Below are 19,908 nucleotides of genomic sequence, written 5' to 3'. Positions count from 1 at the left end.
GATGGGCTGATCAGTGGCAAATGGAATTTAATCCGGATAAGTGTGAGGTGATGCACTTGGGCAGGACAAACAAGGCACGGGAATACACAATGAATGGTAGGACCCTGGGAAATACCGAGGATCAGAGGGACCTTGGTGTGCATGTCCACCGGTCCCTTAAGGTAGCGGGACAGGTAGATAAGGTGGTCAAGAAGGCATGTGGAATACTTGCCTTTATTAGCTGAGTCATCGAATATAAGGGGTGATGTAGTATAATGTAAATGGTATTTATGGGAGCCAGAGACCTGGGGGATGATGTAGGATAAAGGGTTAATAATAAATATGTAAACACAGAGTCTACATCATTGGTGATATAAGATCACATGACAACAGAGCATGGGGAGAGATAGTTCTATGTAGAGCCTTGTACTCAGTTTGTATTGTACGTAGTATTATGCTAATTAAAATGGAGGCTGGGATTTTCCAGCCCCATCGTGGCGCGCCCTGCCATGGGAGATTCAACAGCCCAGCCAAAGGCCCATTGACTTTTGGCGGGATCGGGCGATCCCGGGGGTGGGCCGAGGCCGGAAAATCCCACCCGTCGAGTTCGCTGGCAGCCTCGCCTCCTCGCAGTCCCTGTAAGCACAGGCCCCACAAGCCACCCTCTCCTCAGGCCCGCGACGACGAGAGCCGGCCTAGCGCCCAGGGCCCGGGCACTCCCAGCGCACGACTGTACCGTAATAAAGGCAGAAGGTGGTGGCTGCGGCGGTGAAGGAGCCCAGGCACTCGGCGGCGGTGTAGAAAGGCAGCTTCTTCCATGGGAACCGGCCCAGCACGCACAGGCTGAAGGTGACGGCGGGGTTCAAGTGAGCACCTGAAAGGGATGCACAAGCCGGGTGAGGGCCGACAATTGGACACAGGCTCAAACCAACTGGAAAAGGCACGGGGAGAGAGGAGGAGGGCCTTTTTGTTAACGCCGCGAGTTGTTGTGATCTGGAAGGCGCTGCCTGAAAGGGCGGCGGAAACAGATTCAATAGGAACGTTCCAAAGGGGGGGAATCGGATAAATACTTGAAGGGGAAAAATCTGCAGGGATATGGTGGGGGTGGGGTGTGGGGGAAGAGCCCCTCACAGGCTAGGACTATAGGAATACTGAGAGGTCATTAACTTCCCCGCCATTCAGTGAGGTCATAGCTGACCAGTGACCTAACTTTAATTACATTATACTACATCTCCCCCCAGATACCTGCATTTGGCCTGTATCCCTTAATACCTTTGGTCAACAAAAATTGACAATTGGTCCAGCATTAATTGCCATTTGCGCAAGAGATTTACAAACTCCTACCATCTTTTGTGCGTGGGAGTGTTTCCTAATTTCACTCCTGAAAGGACTGCCTCTCAATTTTTAGACACTTCCCCATCCCCACCCCCTAGTCCCAGACTCCCTTGACCAGTGGAAAGAAATTCTCTCTCTCTACTTGACCCTGAACACCTCATATCTGGAATCATATCTAGTATTTATGGGTGTGTCAGAGACTTGGGGGAGATGTAGTATAATGTAAATAGTATTTATAGGAGTCAGAGACTTGGGGGAGATGTAGAATAACGCAAGTAGTATTTATGGGAGTCAGGGGCTTGGGGTGAGATGTAGTATAATGTAAATAGTATTTATAGGAGTCAGAGACTTGGGGGAGATGTAGTATAACGCAAGTAGTATTTATGGGAGTCAGAGGCTTGGGGGAGATGTAGTATAACACAAGTAGTATTTATGGGAGTCAGAAGCTAGGGGGAGGTCTAGTATAATGTAAATAGTATTTATAGGAGTCAGAGACTTAGGGGAGATATAGCATAATGTAAATAGTGTTTATGGGTGTCAGAGACTAGGGGGAGATGCAGTATAATATAAATAGCATTTATGGGATTCAGAGATTTGGGGGGAGATGTAGTATAATGTAATTAGTATTTATGGGAGATCATATCGCCCCTTATCCTTCTAAATTCCAGCAAATAACAACCCTATTTTGGGCAATGCCTCCAGACAATTTAACCCTCGGACTCCATGTGTCACTGGTCAGTCTACACTGCACTCCCTCCAATGCCAATATCTCCTTACTGAGGTGCAGTGCTCAGGACTGCTCACAATAACTCCAGATGTAGCCTAACCAGAGATCTGAGCAGATGAAGCAGTACTTCTACACACTTGTATACAAGTCCTCTGGTTAGAAAGGAATTAAAACTGACAGGTCCCTGCTCTGTCCAGCACGGGGAAGACCAAGGCTAATTCACCACCCCTCTCAACTCCCCCGGTCACCGAGTGGCAAAACACAGATAAATAAGATTAAAACTGTTATAAAAAACAGCAAATATTTAGCAGTCAGAGTACGGATGAAAACAGAGACAGCGGCAAAGAATGAGCTGAGGTCAACAAGGTCACGTTCACAAGGTCACGAGATCAAGATCAAATCAGCTAGATTCTTCGATTAGATTCCAGTCTGTAACTCACTCCCGGGTATCTGTTATTCTATATATAAAACACCCCAAACCCCTCGATTAGATTCCAGTCTGTAACTCACTCCCAGGTATCTGTTATTCTATATATAAACCCCCGAACCCCTCGATTAGATTCCGGTCTGTAACTCACTCCCAGGAATCTCTTATTCTATATATAAACCCCCCCCGAATCCCTCGATTAGATTCCAGTCTGTAACTCACTCCCGGGTATCTGTTATTCTATATATAAACCATCCCGAACCCCTCGATTAGATTCCAGTCTGTAACTCACTCCTGGGTATCTGTTATTCTATATATAAACCCCCCGAACCCCTCGATTAGATTCCAGTCTGTAACTCACTCCTGGGTATCTGTTATTCTATATATAAACCACACCCGAACCCCTCGATTAGATTCCAGTCTGTAACTCACTCCTGGGTATCTGTTATTCTATATATAAACCCCCCGAACCCCTCGATTAGATTCCAGTCTGTAACTCACTCCCGGGTATCTGTTATTCTATATATAAACCACACCCGAACCCCTCGATTAGATTCCAGTCTGTAACTCACACCGGGAATCTGTTATTCTATATATAAACCATCCCGAACCCCTCGATTAAATTCCAGTCTGTAACTCACTCCTGGGTATCTGTTATTCTATATATAAACCACACCCGAACCCCTCGATTAGATTCCAGTCTGTAACTCACTCCCGGGTATCTGTTATTCTATATATAAACCACCTGAACACCTCGATTAGATTCCAGTCTGTAACTCACTCCCGGGTATCTAATATTCTATGTATAAACCACCTCAAACCCCTCGATTAGATTCCAGTCTGTAACTCACTCCCGGGTATCTGTTATTCTATATATAAACCACCCCGAACCCCTCGATTAGATTCCAGTCTGTTACTCACACCCGGGTATCTGTTATTCTACTTATAAACCACACCCGAACCCCTCGATTAGATTCCAGTCTGTAACTCACTCCCAGGTATCTGTTATTCTATATATAAACCACCCCAAACCCCTCGATTAGATTCCAGCCTGTAACTCACTCCCGGGTTATCTATTATTCTTCATATAAACCACCCAATCCCCTTGATTAGATTCCAGTCTGTAACTCACTCCCGGGTTATCTATTATTCTTCATATAAACCACCGAATCCCCTCGATTAGATTCCAGTCTGTAACTCACTCCTGGTTATCTATTATTCTTCATATAAACCACCCAATCCCCTCGATTAGATTCCAGCCTGTAACTCACTTCCGGATATCTGTTATTCTAAATATAAACCCCCCGATCCCTCGATTAGATTTCAGTGTCTAACTCACTCCGGGGTTTCAGTTATTCTACTATAAAACCCCCGAACCCCTCAATTCGATTCCAGTCTGTAACTCACTCCCGCGTATCTATTATTCTATATATAAACCCCCCCGAACCCCTCGATTAGATTCCAGTCTGTAACTCACTCCCAGGAATCTGTTATTCTATATATAAACCATCCCGAACCCCTCGATTAGATTCCAGTCTGTAACTCACTCCCGGGTATCTGTTATTCCATATATAAACCACCTCAAACCCCTCGATTAGATTCCAGCCTGTAACTCACTCCCGGGTATCTGTTATTCTATATATAAACCACCCGAACCCCTCGATTAGATTCCAGTCTGTAACTCACTCCCGGGTATCTATTGTTCTATATATAAACCACACCCGAACCCCTCGATTAGATTCCAGTCCCTAACTCACTCCTGGGTATCTGTTATTCCATATATAAACCACCCGAACCCCTCGATTAGATTCCAGCCTGTAACTCACTCCGGGGTACCCGTTATTCTATATATAAACCAACTGAACACCTCGATTAGATTCCAGTCTGTAACTCACTCCCGGGTATCTGTTATTCTATATATAAACCATCCCGAACCCTTCGATTAGTTTGCAGTCTGTAACTCACTCCCGGGTATCTGTTATTCTATATTTAAACCCCCCCGAACCCCTCGATTAGATTCCAGTCTGTAACTCACTCCCGGGTATCTTTTGTTCTATATATAAACCCCCCGAACCCCTCGATTAGATTCCAGTCTGTAACTCACTCCCGGGTATCTGTTATTCTATATATAAACCCCCCGAACCCCTCGATTAGATTCCAGTCTGTAACTCACCCCCGGGTATCTGTTATTCTATATATAAACCACCCGAACCCCTCGATTAGATTCCAGTCTGTAACTCACCCCCGGGTATCTGTTATTCTATATATAAACCACACCCGAACCCCTCGATTAGATTCCAGTCTGTAACTCACTCCCGGGTATCTGTTATTCTATATATAAACCACACCCGGACCCCTCGATTAGATTCCAGTCTGTAACTCACTCCTGGGTATCTGTTATTCTATATATAAACCCCCCCGAACACCTTGATTAGATTCCAACCTGTAACTCACTCCCGGGTATCTGTTATTCTATATATAAACCACCCCGAACCCCTCGATTAGATTCCAGTCTGTAAGTCACTCCCGGGTATCTGTTATTTTATATATAAACACCCCCGAACCCCTCGATTAGATTCCAGTCTGTAACTCACTCCTGGGTATCTGTTATTCTATATATAAACCACACCCGAACCCCTCGATTAGATTCCAGTCTGTAACTCACTCCTGGGTATCTGTTATTCTATATATAAACCATCCCGAACCCCTCAATTAGTTTGCGGTCTGTAACTCACTCCCGGGTATCTGTTATTCTATATATAAACCCCCCGAACCCCTCGATTAGATTCCAGTCTGTAACTCACTCCCGGGTATCTGTTATTCTATATATAAACCCCCGAAACCCTCGATTAGATTCCAGTCTGTAACTCACTCCCAGGTATCTTTTGTTCTATATATAAACCCCCGAACCCCTCGATTAGATTCCAGTCTGTAACTCACTCCCGGGTATCTGTTATTCTATATCTAAACCACACCCGAACCCCTCGATTAGATTCCAGTCTGTAATCACTCCTGGGTATCTGTTATTCTATATATAAACCACCCGAACCCCTCGATTAGATTCAATTCTGTTACTCACTCCCGGGTATCTGTTATTCTATATATAAACCACCCGAACCCCTCGATTAGATTCCAGCCTGTAACTCAGTCCCGGGTATCTGTTATTCCATATATAAACCACCCGAACCCCTCGATTAGATTCCAGCCTGTAACTCACTCCGGGGTATCTGTTATTCTATATATAAACCACCCGAACCCCTCGATTAGATTCCAGTCTGCAACTCACCCCCGGGTATCTGTTATTCTATATATAAACCACCCGAACCCCTCGATTAGATTCCAGTCTGTAACTCACCCCCGGGTATCTGTTATTCTATATATAAACCACACCCGAACCCCTCGATTAGATTCCAGTCTGTAACTCACTCCCGGGTATCTGTTATTCTATATATAAACCACACCCGGACCCCTCGATTAGATTCCAGTCTGTAACTCACTCCTGGGTATCTGTTATTCTATATATAAACCACCTGAACCCCTCGATTAGATTCCAGTCTGCAACTCACTCCAGGGTACCTGTTATTCTATATATAAAAACCCCCAAACCCCTCGATTAGATTCCAGTCTGTAACTCACTCCCAGGTATCTGTTATTCTATGTATAAACCGCCTCAAACCCCTCGATTAGATTCCAGCCTGTAACTCACTCCCGGGTATCTGTTATTCTATATATAAACCACCCGAACCCCTCGATTAGATTCCAGTCTGTAACTCACTCCCGGGTATCTATTGTTCTATTTATAAACCACACCCGAACCCCTCGATTAGATTCCAGTCTCTAACTCACTCCTGGGTATCTGTTATTCCATATATAAACCACCCGAACCCCTCGATTAGATTCCAGCCTGTAACTCACTCCGGGGTACCCGTTATTCTATATATAAACCAACTGAACACCTCGATTAGATTCCAGTCTGTAACTCACTCCCGGGTATCTGTTATTCTATATATAAACCCCCCCGATCCTCTCGATTAGATTCCAGCCTGTAACTCACTCCCGGGTATCTGTTATTCTATATATAAACCCCCCCGAACCCCTCGATTAGATTCCAGTCTGTAACTCACTCCCGGTATGTTATTCTATATATAAACCCCACCGAACCCCTCGATTAGATTCCAGTCTGTGACTCACTCCCGGGTATCTGTTATTCTATATATAAACCCCCCCGAACCCCTCGATTAGATTCCAGCCTGTAACTCACTCCCGGGTATCTGTTATTCCATATATAAACCACCGAACCCCTCGATTAGATTCCAGTCTGTAACTCACTCCCGGGTATCTGTTATTCTATATATAAACTCCCCGAACCCCTTGATTAGATTCCAGTCTGTAACTCACTCCGGGGTATCTGTTATTCTATATATAAACCACCCCCCGAACCCCTCGATTAGATTCCAGTCTGTAACTCACTCCCGGGCATCTGTTATTCTATATATAAACCCCCGAACCCCTCGATTAGATTCCAGTCTGTAACTCACTCCCGGGTATCTGTTATTCTATATATAAACCCCCCCGAACCCCTCGATTAGATTCCAGTCTGTAACTCACTCCCGGGTATCTGTTATTCTATATATAAACCCCCCCGAACCCCTCGATTAGATTCCAGTCTGTAACTCACTCCCGGGTGTCTGTTATTCTATATATAAACCACCCCCGAACCCCTCGATTAGATTCCAGTCTGTAACTCACTCCCGGGTATCTGTTATTCTATATATAAACCACCCCGAACCCCTCGATTAGATTCCAGTCTGTAACTCACTCCCGGGTATCTGTTATTCTATATATAAACCCCCCGAACCCCTCGATTAGATTCCAGTCTGTAACTCACCCCCGGGTATCTGTTATTCTATATATAAACCCCCCGAACTCCTCGATTAGATTCCAGTCTGTGACTCACTTCCGGGTATCTGTTATTCTATATATAAACCCCCCGAACCCCTCGATTAGATTCCAGTCTGTAGCTCACTCCCGGGTATCTGTTATTCTATATATAAACCACCCGAACCCCTCGATTAGATCCAGTCTGTAACTCACTCCTGGGTATCTGTTATTCTATATATAAACACCCCCAAACCCCTCGATTAGATTCCAGTCTGTAACTCACTCCCGGGTATCTGTTATTCTATATATAAACCCCCCCGATCCTCTCGATTAGATTCCAGCCTGTAACTCACTCCCGGGTATCTGTTATTCTATATATAAACCCCCCCGAACCCCTCGATTAGATTCCAGTCTGTAACTCACTCCCGGTATGTTATTCTATATATAAACCCCACCGAACCCCTCGATTAGATTCCAGTCTGTGACTCACTCCCGGGTATCTGTTATTCTATATATAAACCCCCCGAACCCCTCGATTAGATTCCAGTCTGTAACTCACTCCCGGGTATCCGTTATTCTGTATATAAACCCCCCCGACCCCTCGATTAGATTCCAGTCTGTAACTCACTCCCGGGTATCTGTTATTCTATATATAAACCCCACCGAACCCCTCGATTAGATTCCAGTCTGTAACTCACTCCCGGGTATCTGTTATTCTATATATAAGCCCCCCCCGAACCCCTCGATTAGATTCCGGTCTGTAACTCACTCCCGGGTATCTGTTATTCTATATATAAACCCCCCCCCGAACCCCTCGATTAGATTCCGGTCTGTAACTCACTCCCGGGTATCTGTTATTCCATATATAAACCACCCAACCCCTCGATTAGATTCCAGTCTGTAACTCACTCCCGGGTATCTGTTATTCTATATATAAACTCCCCGAACCCCTTGATTAGATTCCAGTCTGTAACTCACTCCGGGGTATCTGTTATTCTATATATAAACCACCCCCCGAACCCCTCGATTAGATTCCAGTCTGTAACTCACTCCCGGGTATCTGTTATTCTATATATAAACCACCCGAACCCCTCGATTAGATTCCAGTCTGTAACTCACTCCTGGGTATCTGTTATTCTATATATAAACACCCCCAAACCCCTCGATTAGATTCCAGTCTGTAACTCACTCCCGGGTATCTGTTATTCTATATATAAACCCCACCGATCCTCTCGATTAGATTCCAGCCTGTAACTCACTCCCGGGTATCTGTTATTCTATATATAAACCCCCCCGAACCCCTCGATTAGATTCCAGTCTGTAACTCACTGCCGGTATGTTATTCTATATATAAACCCCACCGAACCCCTCGATTAGATTCCAGTCTGTGACTCACTCCCGGGTATCTGTTATTCTATATATAAACCCCCCCAAACCCCTCGATTAGATTCCAGCCTGTAACTCACTCCCGGGTATCTGTTATTCCATATATAAACCACCGAACCCCTCGATTAGATTCCAGTCTGTAACTCACTCCCGGGTATCTGTTATTCTATATATAAACTCCCCGAACCCCTTGATTAGATTCCAGTCTGTAACTCACTCCGGGGTATCTGTTATTCTATATATAAACCACCCCCCGAACCCCTCGATTAGATTCCAGTCTGTAACTCACTCCCGGGCATCTGTTATTCTATATATAAACCACCCGAACCCCTCAATTAGATTCCAGTCTGTAACTCACTCCTGGGTATCTGTTATTCTATATATAAACACCCCCAAACCCCTCGATTAGATTCCAGTCTGTAACTCACTCCCGGGTATCTGTTATTCTATATATAAACCCCACCGATCCTCTCGATTAGATTCCAGCCTGTAACTCACTCCCGGGTATCTGTTATTCTATACATAAACCCCCCCGAACCCCTCGATTAGATTCCAGTCTGTAACTCACTCCCGGTATGTTATTCTATATATAAACCCCACCGAACCCCTCGATTAGATTCCAGTCTGTGACTCACTCCCGGGTATCTGTTATTCTATATATAAACCCCCCGAACCCCTCGATTAGATTCCAGTCTGTAGCTCACTCCCGGGTATCTGTTATTCTATATATAAACCCCGCAAACCCCTCGATTAGTTTCCAGTCTGTAACTCACTCCCTGGTATCTGTTATTCTGTATATAAACCCCCCGAACCCCTCGATTAGATTCCAGTCTGTAACTCACTCCCGGGTATCTGTTATTCTATATATAAACCCCCCGAACCCCTCGATTAGATTCCAGTCTGTAACTCACTCCCGGGTATCTGTTATTCTATATATAAACCCCCCCGAACCCCTCGATTAGATTCCAGTCTGTAACTCACTCCCGGGTATCTGTTATTCTATATATAAACCCCCCCGAACCCCTCGATTAGATTCCAGTCTGTAACTCACTCCCGGGTGTCTGTTATTCTATATATAAACCACCCCCGAACCCCTCGATTAGATTCCAGTCTGTAACTCACTCCCGGGTATCTGTTATTCTATATATAAACCACCCCGAACCCCTCGATTAGATTCCAGTCTCTAACTCACTCCCGGGTATCTGTTATTCTATATATAAACCCCCCGAACCCCTCGATTAGATTCCAGTCTGTAACTCACCCCCGGGTATCTGTTATTCTATATATAAACCCCCCGAACCCCTCGATTAGATTCCAGTCTGTGACTCACTCCCGGGTATCTGTTATTCTATATATAAACCCCCCGAACCCCTCGATTAGATTCCAGTCTGTAGCTCACTCCCGGGTATCTGTTATTCTATATATAAACCACCCGAACCCCTCGATTAGATTCCAGTCTGTAACTCACTCCTGGGTATCTGTTATTCTATATATAAACACCCCCAAACCCCTCGATTAGATTCCAGTCTGTAACTCACTCCCGGGTATCTGTTATTCTATATATAAACCCCCCCGATCCTCTCGATTAGATTCCAGCCTGTAACTCACTCCCGGGTATCTGTTATTCTATATATAAACCCCCCCGAACCCCTCGATTAGATTCCAGTCTGTAACTCACTCCCGGTATGTTATTCTATATATAAACCCCACCGAACCCCTCGATTAGATTCCAGTCTGTGACTCACTCCCGGGTATCTGTTAATCTATATATAAACCCCCCGAACCCCTCGATTAGATTCCAGCCTGTAACTCACTCCCGGGTATCCGTTATTCTGTATATAAACCCCCCGAACCCCTCGATTAGATTCCAGTCTGTAACTCACTCCCGGGTATCTGTTATTCTATATATAAACCCCACCGAACCCCTCGATTAGATTCCAGTCTGTAACTCACTCCCGGGTATCTGTTATTCTATATATAAACCCCCCCCGAACCGCTCGATTAGATTCCAGTCTGTAACTCACTCCCGGGTATCTGTTATTCTATATATAAACCCCCCGAACCCCTCGATTAGATTCCAGTCTGTAACTCACTCCCGGCTATCTGAGGCACTGACTGACGCTGGTGCCTGTGGAATGCCTGGCAACATTCTCAGTGCAGAAAGTGAGATGTTTACGGTGAGAGGTTGATGTTTCGGGTACCTGAGATTCCTTTTGATGCATAGATGCCGAACAGGACCCCGCTGGCGTATCCGAAGGCAATTGACAGGTAGTCACCCTTCCGGTTGAAAAACAATACAACCTGTGCCACTGACGCCGAGCCCATCAACTAAAGGGAGCAGATTATAAATATAAACAGAGTTGCGCAGATCAAATTCTAACGACAGAATAAACTTCGATGAGATTTGTATATTTCAATGGATTCAATATTCTCATTCACTGAAAAGGGTGGTATTTAATGGGGACAGTGGAGAGGGAGCTTTACTCTGTATCTAACCCCGTGCTGTACCTGTCCTGGGAGTGTTTGATAGGGACAGTGTAGAGGGAGCTTTCCTCTGTATCTAACCCCGTGCTGTACCTGTCCTGGGAGTCTTTAATGGGCAGAGGGCACGGTTTTAAAGCGTTTTGCAACAGAAGCAAATGCGAGGTGAGAAAAAATCTTTTTCACACAGCGAGTAGTTAGGGTTTGGAGTGCGCTGCCTGGGAGTGTGGTGGAGACAGGTTCAATTGAGGCATTCAACAGCGCATAAATAGAAACAATGTGCAGGGTTACGGGGAAAAGGCAGGAGGTTGGCATTCACTTAAACTGCTCAGAGAACCGGTGCAGAGACGATGGGCCGAATGGTCTCTTACTGCACCGTAGCCATTCTGTGATGCTGGGTGCGGTGATTGTCGGAATGATTTCTCCGCTGTCAGCTCAGAGGGGTGGGGATATTCTCAGGTGAGTTTTCGGAGGGATGATTCGGGGTGAGGTTTGGAGGAAGAGATTCGGCTGGTCACTCACAATCAGCAGGTAGACGCCGGCGAACTCGGCCAGGCATTCCCGAACGAGCTTGTTCTTAATCCGGAGTTTCTTCCGAAGTCTCTTCAGGCGGCTGGACGTTTGGGTGACCACACGCCTGACAGGGGTCATGGGTCGATCGCCCGGTTCAACCTTGACCTTCAGCCGCAAGGGTTCAGGGGTGACGGGAGAGACAAGGGGAGATAAGAGAATGGACTTGAAGTCCATAAAGAGGAGGGCTATTCATCTCCGCACCGATAAGCACTGTCAAAGGATTGGATCGCTGACCGCTGACCCCTACCTCTGACCCCGCCCCTGAGGCCCACAGCCTAACCCGCACTGGCCGCTTGTCTCAGCCGGAGCTCCGTTACTCCCATTCCATCCAACGCCAAGGCCCATAGACTCACGCACCACCCTCACCCTCAACTCCACCCCAATCAGGATCCGCGCAATGGCTTTGCAAATCGCCCACAGGTTCCTCACCCCCTCCCTATCTCTGTAACCTCCTCCAGCCCCTACACCGCTCCCTATCTCTGTAACCTCCTCCAGCCCCTACACCCCTCCCTATCTCTGTAACCTCCTCCAGCCCCTACACCCCTCCCTATCTCTGTAACCTCCTCCAGCCACTACACCCCTCCCTATCTCTGTAACCTCCTCCAGCCCCTACACCCCCTCCCTATCTCTGTAACCTCCTCCAGTCCCTACATCCCTACCTATCTCTGTAACCCCCTCCAGCACCTACACCCCCTCCCTATCTCTGTAACCTCCTCCAGCACCTACACCCCCTCCCTATCTCTGTAACCTCCTCCAGACCGTAAAACTCTCCCTTTCTATGTAACCTCCTCCAGCCCCTACACCCCTCCCTATCTCTGTAACCTCCTCCAGCCCCTACACCCCTCCCTATCTCTGTAACCTCCTCCAGCCCCTACACCCCTCCCTATCTCTGTAACCTCCTCCTGCCCCTACACCCCTCCCTATCTCTGTAACCTCCTTCAGTCCCTACACCCCTCTCTATCTCTGTAACCTCCTCCAGCCCCTACATCCCTCACTATCTCTGTAACCTCCTCCAGCCCCTACAACCCCTCCCTATCTCTGTAACCTCCTCCAGCCACTACACCCCTCCCTATCTCTGTAACCTCCTCCAGCCCCTACACCCCTCCCTATCTCTGTAACCTCCTCCAGCCCCGACACCCCTCCCTATCTCTGTAACCTCCTCCAGCCACTACACCCCTCCCTATCTCTGTAACCTCCTCCAGCCCCTACACCCCCTCCCTATCTCTGTAACCTCCTCCAGTCCCTACATCCCTACCTATCTCTGTAACCCCCTCCAGCACCTACACCCCCTCCCTATCTCTGTAACCTCCTCCAGCACCTACACCCCCTCCCTATCTCTGTAACCTCCTCCAGACCGTAAAACTCTCCCTTTCTATGTAACCTCCTCCAACCCCTACACCCCTCTCTATCTCTGTAACCTCATCCAGTTCCTACACCTCCTCATTATCTCTGTAACCACTTCCAGCCCCTACACCCCTCCCTATCTCTGTAACTTCCTCCAGTCCCTACACCCCTCCTTATCTCTGTAACCTCCTCCACCCCTACACCCCTCCCTATCTCTGTAACCTCCTCCAGTCCCTGCACCCCTCCCTATCTCTGTAACCTCCTCCAGCCCCTACACCCCTCCGTATCTCTGTAAACTCCTCCAGCCCCTACACCCCTCCCTATCTCTGTAACCACCCCCAGCCCCTACACCCCTCTCTATCTCTCTAACCTCCTCCAGCCCCTACACCTCTCCCTATCTCTGTAACCTCCTCCAGTCCCTGCACCCCTCCCTATCTCTGTAACCTCCTCCAGCCCCTACACCCCTCCGTATCTCTGTAAACTCCTCCAGCCCCTACACCCCTCCCTATCTCTGTAACCTCCTCCAGCCCCTACACCCCTCCCTATCTCTGGAATCTCCTCCAGCCCCTACACCCCCTCCCTATCTCTGTACCCTCCTCCAGTCCCTACACCCCTCCCTATCTCTGTAACCTCCTCCAGCCCCTACACCCCCTCCCTATCTCTGTAACCTCCTCCAGCCCCTACACCCCTCCGTATCTCTGTAAACTCCTCCAGCCCCTACACCCCTCCCTATCTCTGTAACCTCCCCCAGCTCCTACACCCCTCTCTATCTCTCTAACCTCCTCCAGCCCCTACACCTCTCCCTATCTCTGTAACCTCCTCCAGTCCCTGCACCCCTCCCTATCTCTGTAACCTCCTCCAGCCCCTACACCCCTCCGTATCTCTGTAAACTCCTCCAGCCCCTACACCCCTCCCTATCTCTGTAACCTCCTCCAGCCCCTACACCCCTCCCTATCTCTGGAACCTCCTCCAGCCCCTACACCCCCTCCCTATCTCTGTACCCTTCTCCAGTCCCTACACCCCTCCCTATCTCTGTAACCTCCTCAAGCCCCTACACCCCTTCCCTATCCCACCAACCCCCTCCAACCCCCCTCCACCTTCCTCCCCCTTTCCCTCGTCGGGATAACTCCGCCGCGTGCCTGACAGGGGGCCCCACCCTCTCCTTTCCCCTCCCCCTCCCCCGTCCCTCCCCCCTCCGGGGCCTACGCAGACACACACACGCCCACCCCTGTGTAAAACCACCGCTCCCTTACCTGCGCCATCGCTGCCTGTGCCAACGATATCTGTCAGGAGGCTGAGAAAAGCTACCCTTGACCCCAGGGAAAGTGATTCGACTCAAGTCCAACTCTCGGCTTCACCAGCCCTTAACCCTTGGCCTGCCAAGGCCCACACTGGCGGTTGTAGGGGTGGGGGTGGGGGTGGGGGAGGGAGGGTGGAGGGGGAAGGTGGGTGGGGGCGGGGGTGGGGAGGGGGGTGTAAAACTCCTCCTCACGAGGCGTGTGGCTCCCACCCAGCTCCACCTTGCGGCGGGGGGGGTGGGTGGGGTGGTGGGTAGCCAGTGAGGCGGGTTTGGGAGGCAGTTGGGACGTTTGGAGGTGGGGTGGGGGGGGGTTTATTACAGCCGCTTCTCCGATTGGCTCCCTCCATCTCCCTTAGGGGCACGACCCTCCTTCCACCCCCTGACCACCCCCACCGCCCAATGGGAGCCACCGCCCTGGCGCTTGACCTCGAGGCCCACCCTTCTGATTGGCTGACCCCGTGCGGCCTGCGCTAGGCCGGAATGTTGGGAGCCCCTGGCCTTTGTTTTCAAACAAGGGTTCCAAACCTCGCGTTCCGCAGGGCGGTTAAACTGCCAACCGGACCTGCCTTCCCAACGGCGGGTGGGGGCTTTAAGATGGCGAGAGACTTGGTGGGGTGGGCAGGGGGGTTAAGGAGGAGGCCCCATTCGAGTCAGGTACACCCACGGCCGAAGCATCTCTCCCCCTGCCCTGTGACCCCCCTGAGCCCATAGACCTTGGCAAACCTTTGGCTTTGGCAATCACCGAAGCTCATTGCCTAGGGGAAAGGACACAGCGATATCGCGACACTGGTCTGGCAAACCAGAGGCCCAGGCTCTAGGGGGTGAGGTGGGGGAGCGTAGTGAGGTGGGGTGGGGGGTGTTTTCTGGGGAGCACAGGTTCGGACCCCGCCAGGGCAACTGGTGGAACCTGAATTCCACGCATAAAACCTGCCATTATAACAGTCTCAGCGATGGCAATCGGGGCGGCCATCATGGATCGCCGTCGGGAAAAATCCCCCATCTGGTTCACCTCAGGGAAGGGAGTCGGCCATCCTTACCCGGTCTGGCCACACTCTTAACTTGCCCCTCTGTAATGGCCGCTCAGCTCAAGGGGCAATTAGGGATGGGCAACAAACGCTGCCCTTGCCAGCGACGCCCACACCCCGTCACGAAAGGGTTAAGGTGCTCAGCAGATGACTATATTCAAAGCTGGGGGGGTGCGAAATACAGCTTTGGATGACAAGGGGCGAGGAGGGCAGAGTTGAGGTCAAGGTGAGCCATGATCTGACTGACCGGCGGAACAGGCTTGAGGGGCTGAGTGGCCTACACCAACTCCTATTTCTTACGTTGTTATCTCACTTTGGGCCAATCCAAGTTGTGTCGGGGGTGGGGGCGGCTGCTAACCTGGAGGAGGGTCCTCCCCGTGACCTATTGCTAGGATTTCCACCCAGCACCTGTCTCCTTCAGTCTCTCACTCCCTGTTGAGGTCCCAACCTTCTGCTCCCCTCTACCTTCCCCTCGATGGAGTCCTGCGCCCCTCAGAGTTTAGGCATCGGAGTCGAATGATTTTGGACTCACTCCAGTGTCAGTACTGAGGGAGCGCCGCACTGTCGGAGGGTCAGTACTGAGGGAGCGCCGCACTGTCGGAGGGTCAGTGCTGAGGGAGCGCCGCACTGTCGGAGGGTCAGTACTGAGGGAGCGCCGCACTGTCGGAGGGTCAGTACTGAGGGAGCACCGCACTGTCGGAGGGTCAGTACTGAGGGAGCGCCGCACTGTCGGAGGGTCAGTACTGAGGGAGCGCCGCACTGTCGGAGGGTCAGTACTGAGGGAGCACCGCACTGTCGGAGGGTCAGTGCTGAGGGAGCGCCGCACTGTCGGAGGGTCAGTACTGAGGGAGCGCCGCACTGTCGGAGGGTCAGTACTGAGGGAGCGCCGCACTGTCGGAGGGTCAGTACTGAGGGAGCGCCGCACTGTCGGAGGGTCAGTACTGAGGGAGTGCCGCACTGTCGGAGGGTCAGTACTGAGGGAGCGCCGCACTGTCGGAGGGTCAGTACTGAGGGAGTGCATCACTGTCGGAGGGTCAGTACTGAGGGAGTGCCGCACTGTCGGAGGGTCAGTACTAAGGGAGTGCTGCACTGTCGGAGGGTCAGTGCTGAGGGAGAGCCGCACTGTCGGATGGTCAGTGCTGAGGGAGCGCCGCACTGTCGGAGGGTCAGTACTGAGGGAGTGCCGCACTGTCGGAGGGTCAGCACTGAGGGAGCGCCGCACTGTCGGATTGTCAGTACTGAGGGAGTGCCGCACTGTCGGAGGGTCAGTACTGAGGGAGCGCCGCACTGTCGGAGGGTCAGTACTGAGGGAGTGCCGCACTGTCTGGGGGTCAGTACTGAGGGAGTGCCGCACTGTCGGAGGGTCAGTACTGAGGGAGCGCCGCACTGTCGGAGGGTCAGTACTGAGGGAGCGCCGCACTGTCGGAGGGTCAGTACTGAGGGAGTGCCGCACTGTCGGAGGGTCAGTACTGAGGGAGCGCCGCACTGTCGGAGGGTCAGTACTGAGGGAGTGCATCACTGTCGGAGGGTCAGTACTGAGGGAGTGCCGCACTGTCGGAGGGTCAGTACTGAGGGAGTGCCACACTGTCAGAGATGCTGTCTTTCAGATGAGGCATTAAGCTGATGCCCCCATGTGCCCTCTCAGGTGGGTATAAAAGATTCCACAGCTGCTATTGGAAGAAGAGTGGGAGGGGGGAGGGAGGAGGTCTCCTCGGTGTCCTGGAGCCAATATTTATCTCTCAGCCAACATCACTAAAAACAGGTTCTAATATCATTCCACACAGGAGGAGACCATTCGGCCCATCATGTCAGTGCCGGCTCCTTGAAAGATCGATCCCATTAGTCCCACATCCCATCCACTCTTTCGCCCACAGTTCCACAAACATTTCCCCTCCAAGTATTTATCCGATTCCCCTTTTTGAAGGTTCCTATTGAATCTGCTTCCACCGCCCTTTCAGGCAGCGCCTTCCAGATCACAACAACTCGCTGTGTGAAAAAAATAATAATAATTCTCCTCCTCTCCCCCTCTCGTCCTTTCCCCGATTCTCTTCAATCTGTGTCCCCCTCTGGTTACCGACCCTCCTGCCCAGTGGAAACAGTTTCTCCTTATTGACTCTGTCCAAAAACCCCCTTCCTGATTCCGAACGCCTCGATTCAATCTCCCCCTTAACCTTCTCCGCTCCGAGGAGACCCTCCTACCTGGGGCACTCTGTGGTCCACAGAGTTACCCCAACGTCCCCAGGTCTCCACCGGTCCCTGTGACTCCCCTCCCCTCCCTTCCCCTTCCCCCTCCCCTCCTCCTCCCCTCCCCGCTAGCTGGGGGCTTCCTGACCTGCTCTGGCCCCCTCCTGCACCCCCAGACCACCCCCCCACCACCCCCCAAAACCCCGCCTACATGGTGGGGAGGGCTGCCTGCTTCGCTCCCTCTTCTTCCAGGCGCAGTCCCAACAGTGGCCACCGCTCCCGGTGGCGCCAGTGAGGCCACCGCCATGCCGGCCTTCCGATTGGCCGGCGGCTGCTCGGGGAGCCTTCGAGGGGTCCTTCATGCAACCTGGTTGGTTACCTCACCCCCCCCCCCGAAAAACGCGTCTCACCCTATCAGAGAATGGTTTATGTCCACCGTGAGGCATCCAACAGTGCAGCACTCCCTCAGTGGGTCTTGAACTCCGGGACCTCCCGGCTCAGAGGTAAATGAGTTACCCGCCCAGGTGGAAAGCCCTGCGGGTTAGGGTTCAGGGTTCAGACTTTCGAGTCCAGGGGACGCCCTGTTTTTTTTGCCAAGAAGGACGGTCAGTATCGGGATGTGGGCCGGCATTTATTGCCCGCCCCCCCCACCTCATCGCCCCTGGAGGAGGCGGTAGCGAGTATCCCTTCCCTTGCGCCCCCTGCAGTCCCGCGCCTTGTCCTTCATAGCGGCTTCGAAACAACCGGGCGTCTCGCTCGGCCCCGCCCAGACGGCGGCCGAGGCCCAGCCGCGACTGAGTTAGTGGGCCTGCAGTCACATGGAGGCCAGACTGGGCCCGGTCAGCAGCTGCCCTTCCCGGAAAGGACAGGAAGTGAGCCCGGTTGTGTTTTTCCGGCAATCTGGACCTTTGGGAGCCGCTTTTAACGCATCGCAGTCCTTGCTCACCTCGAATTAATCTTTACGCTGTGTTAAAATGTTCAAATCGTGGGTGTTTGAATTGTTGGTTCTTGGGCTGACCGGTGGCGCAAACACGCGAGGAACATTGGCACCACCCGAATGCCAGGCAATAACCATCTCCAACAACTGAGAATCCAACCATCGCCCCTTGACATTCAATTGCATTATCATCGCTGAATCGCCCACTATCAACCCCCTGGGGGTTACCATCGACCAGAAACTGAACTGGACCAGCCATATAAATACTACAAGAGCAGGTCAGAGGCTGGGAATCCTGTGGTGAGTAACTCACCTCCTGACTCCCCAAAGCCTGTCCACCATCTACAAGGCACAAGTCAGGAGTGTGATGGGATACTCTCCACTTGCCTGGATGAGTGCAGCTCCCACAACACTCAAGAAGCTCAACACCATCCAGGACAAAGCAGCCCCGCTTGATCGGCACCCCATCCACAAACATTCACTCCCTCCACCACCGACGCACAGTAGCAGCAGTGTGTGTACCATCCACAAGATGCACTGCAGCAACTCACCAAGGCTCCTTCGACAGCACCTTCCAAACCCACGACCTCTACCATCTAGAAGGACAAGGGCAGCAGACACATGGGGAACACCACCACCTGGAAGTTCCCCTCCCAGCCACTCACCATCCTGACTTGGAAATATATCGGCCGTTCCTTCACTGTCGCTGGGTCCAAATCCTGAAACTCCCTCCCTAACAGCACAGTGGGTGTACCTACACCTCAGGGACTGCAGTGGTTCAAGAAGGCAGCTCACCCCCACCTTCTCAAGGGGGCAATTAGGGATGGGCAATAAATGCTGGGCCCAGCCAGCGACGCCCACATCCTGTGACAGAATATAAACAATTTAACAGGAGAGGTGGTGGTGTAGTGGTATTATCACTGGGCTAGTGTTCCAGAGACTCAGGGTAATTCTCTGGTGAGCTAGGTTCAAATCCAACCGTGGCAGAGGGTGGAGGTTAAATTCAATAAAAATTAAAAGCCTGACGATGACCATGAAACCATCGTCTACTGTAAAACCCATCTGATTCACTCATGTCCCTTTAGGGAAGGAAATCTACTGTCCTTATCTGTCCTACACGTGACTCCACACCCACAGCAATAGGGCTGAATCTTAACTGCTCCCTGCACAAGGGGAATGGGGCAATAAATGCTGCCCTAGCCAGTGACGCCCACGTTCTACCCAGAGGGTAAAAACTGGGAAATAAGGGAACTGGTCTTGTAGAGTTTAAAATGGGACACCAGTAAATCTGGGAAATAAGGGAACTGGTCTTGTAGAGTTTAAAATGGG

The 19,908-nt window shown here is 50.7% G+C and overlaps 1 protein-coding gene across 1 annotated transcript in view; it reads right to left on the bottom strand.

The window, feature by feature from the left end:
* Nucleotides 1-11,946, bottom strand: part of LOC144676020 (aquaporin-10-like) — a 28,765-nt gene extending 16,819 nt beyond the window's left edge. The window contains exons 1-3 of the mRNA XM_078536542.1: nt 11,739-11,946; nt 10,937-11,063; nt 716-853 (exon numbers count right to left, since the gene is read on the bottom strand). Of these exons, the coding sequence (XP_078392668.1) occupies nt 716-853; nt 10,937-11,063; nt 11,739-11,867 (394 nt within the window). The 5' untranslated portion in view covers nt 11,868-11,946. The remainder of the gene's footprint in view (nt 1-715; nt 854-10,936; nt 11,064-11,738) is intronic.
* Between the last annotated feature and the right edge of the window lie 7,962 nt (nt 11,947-19,908).

The sequence above is a fragment of the Cetorhinus maximus genome, unplaced genomic scaffold (assembly GCF_964194155.1).
Source record: "Cetorhinus maximus unplaced genomic scaffold, sCetMax3.hap1.1 HAP1_SCAFFOLD_1295, whole genome shotgun sequence".
NCBI classification, from domain to species: domain Eukaryota; kingdom Metazoa; phylum Chordata; class Chondrichthyes; order Lamniformes; family Cetorhinidae; genus Cetorhinus; species Cetorhinus maximus.
The sequence above is the reverse complement of the archived record's forward strand: the minus strand, read 5'-3'. Positions and strand labels throughout refer to the sequence as shown.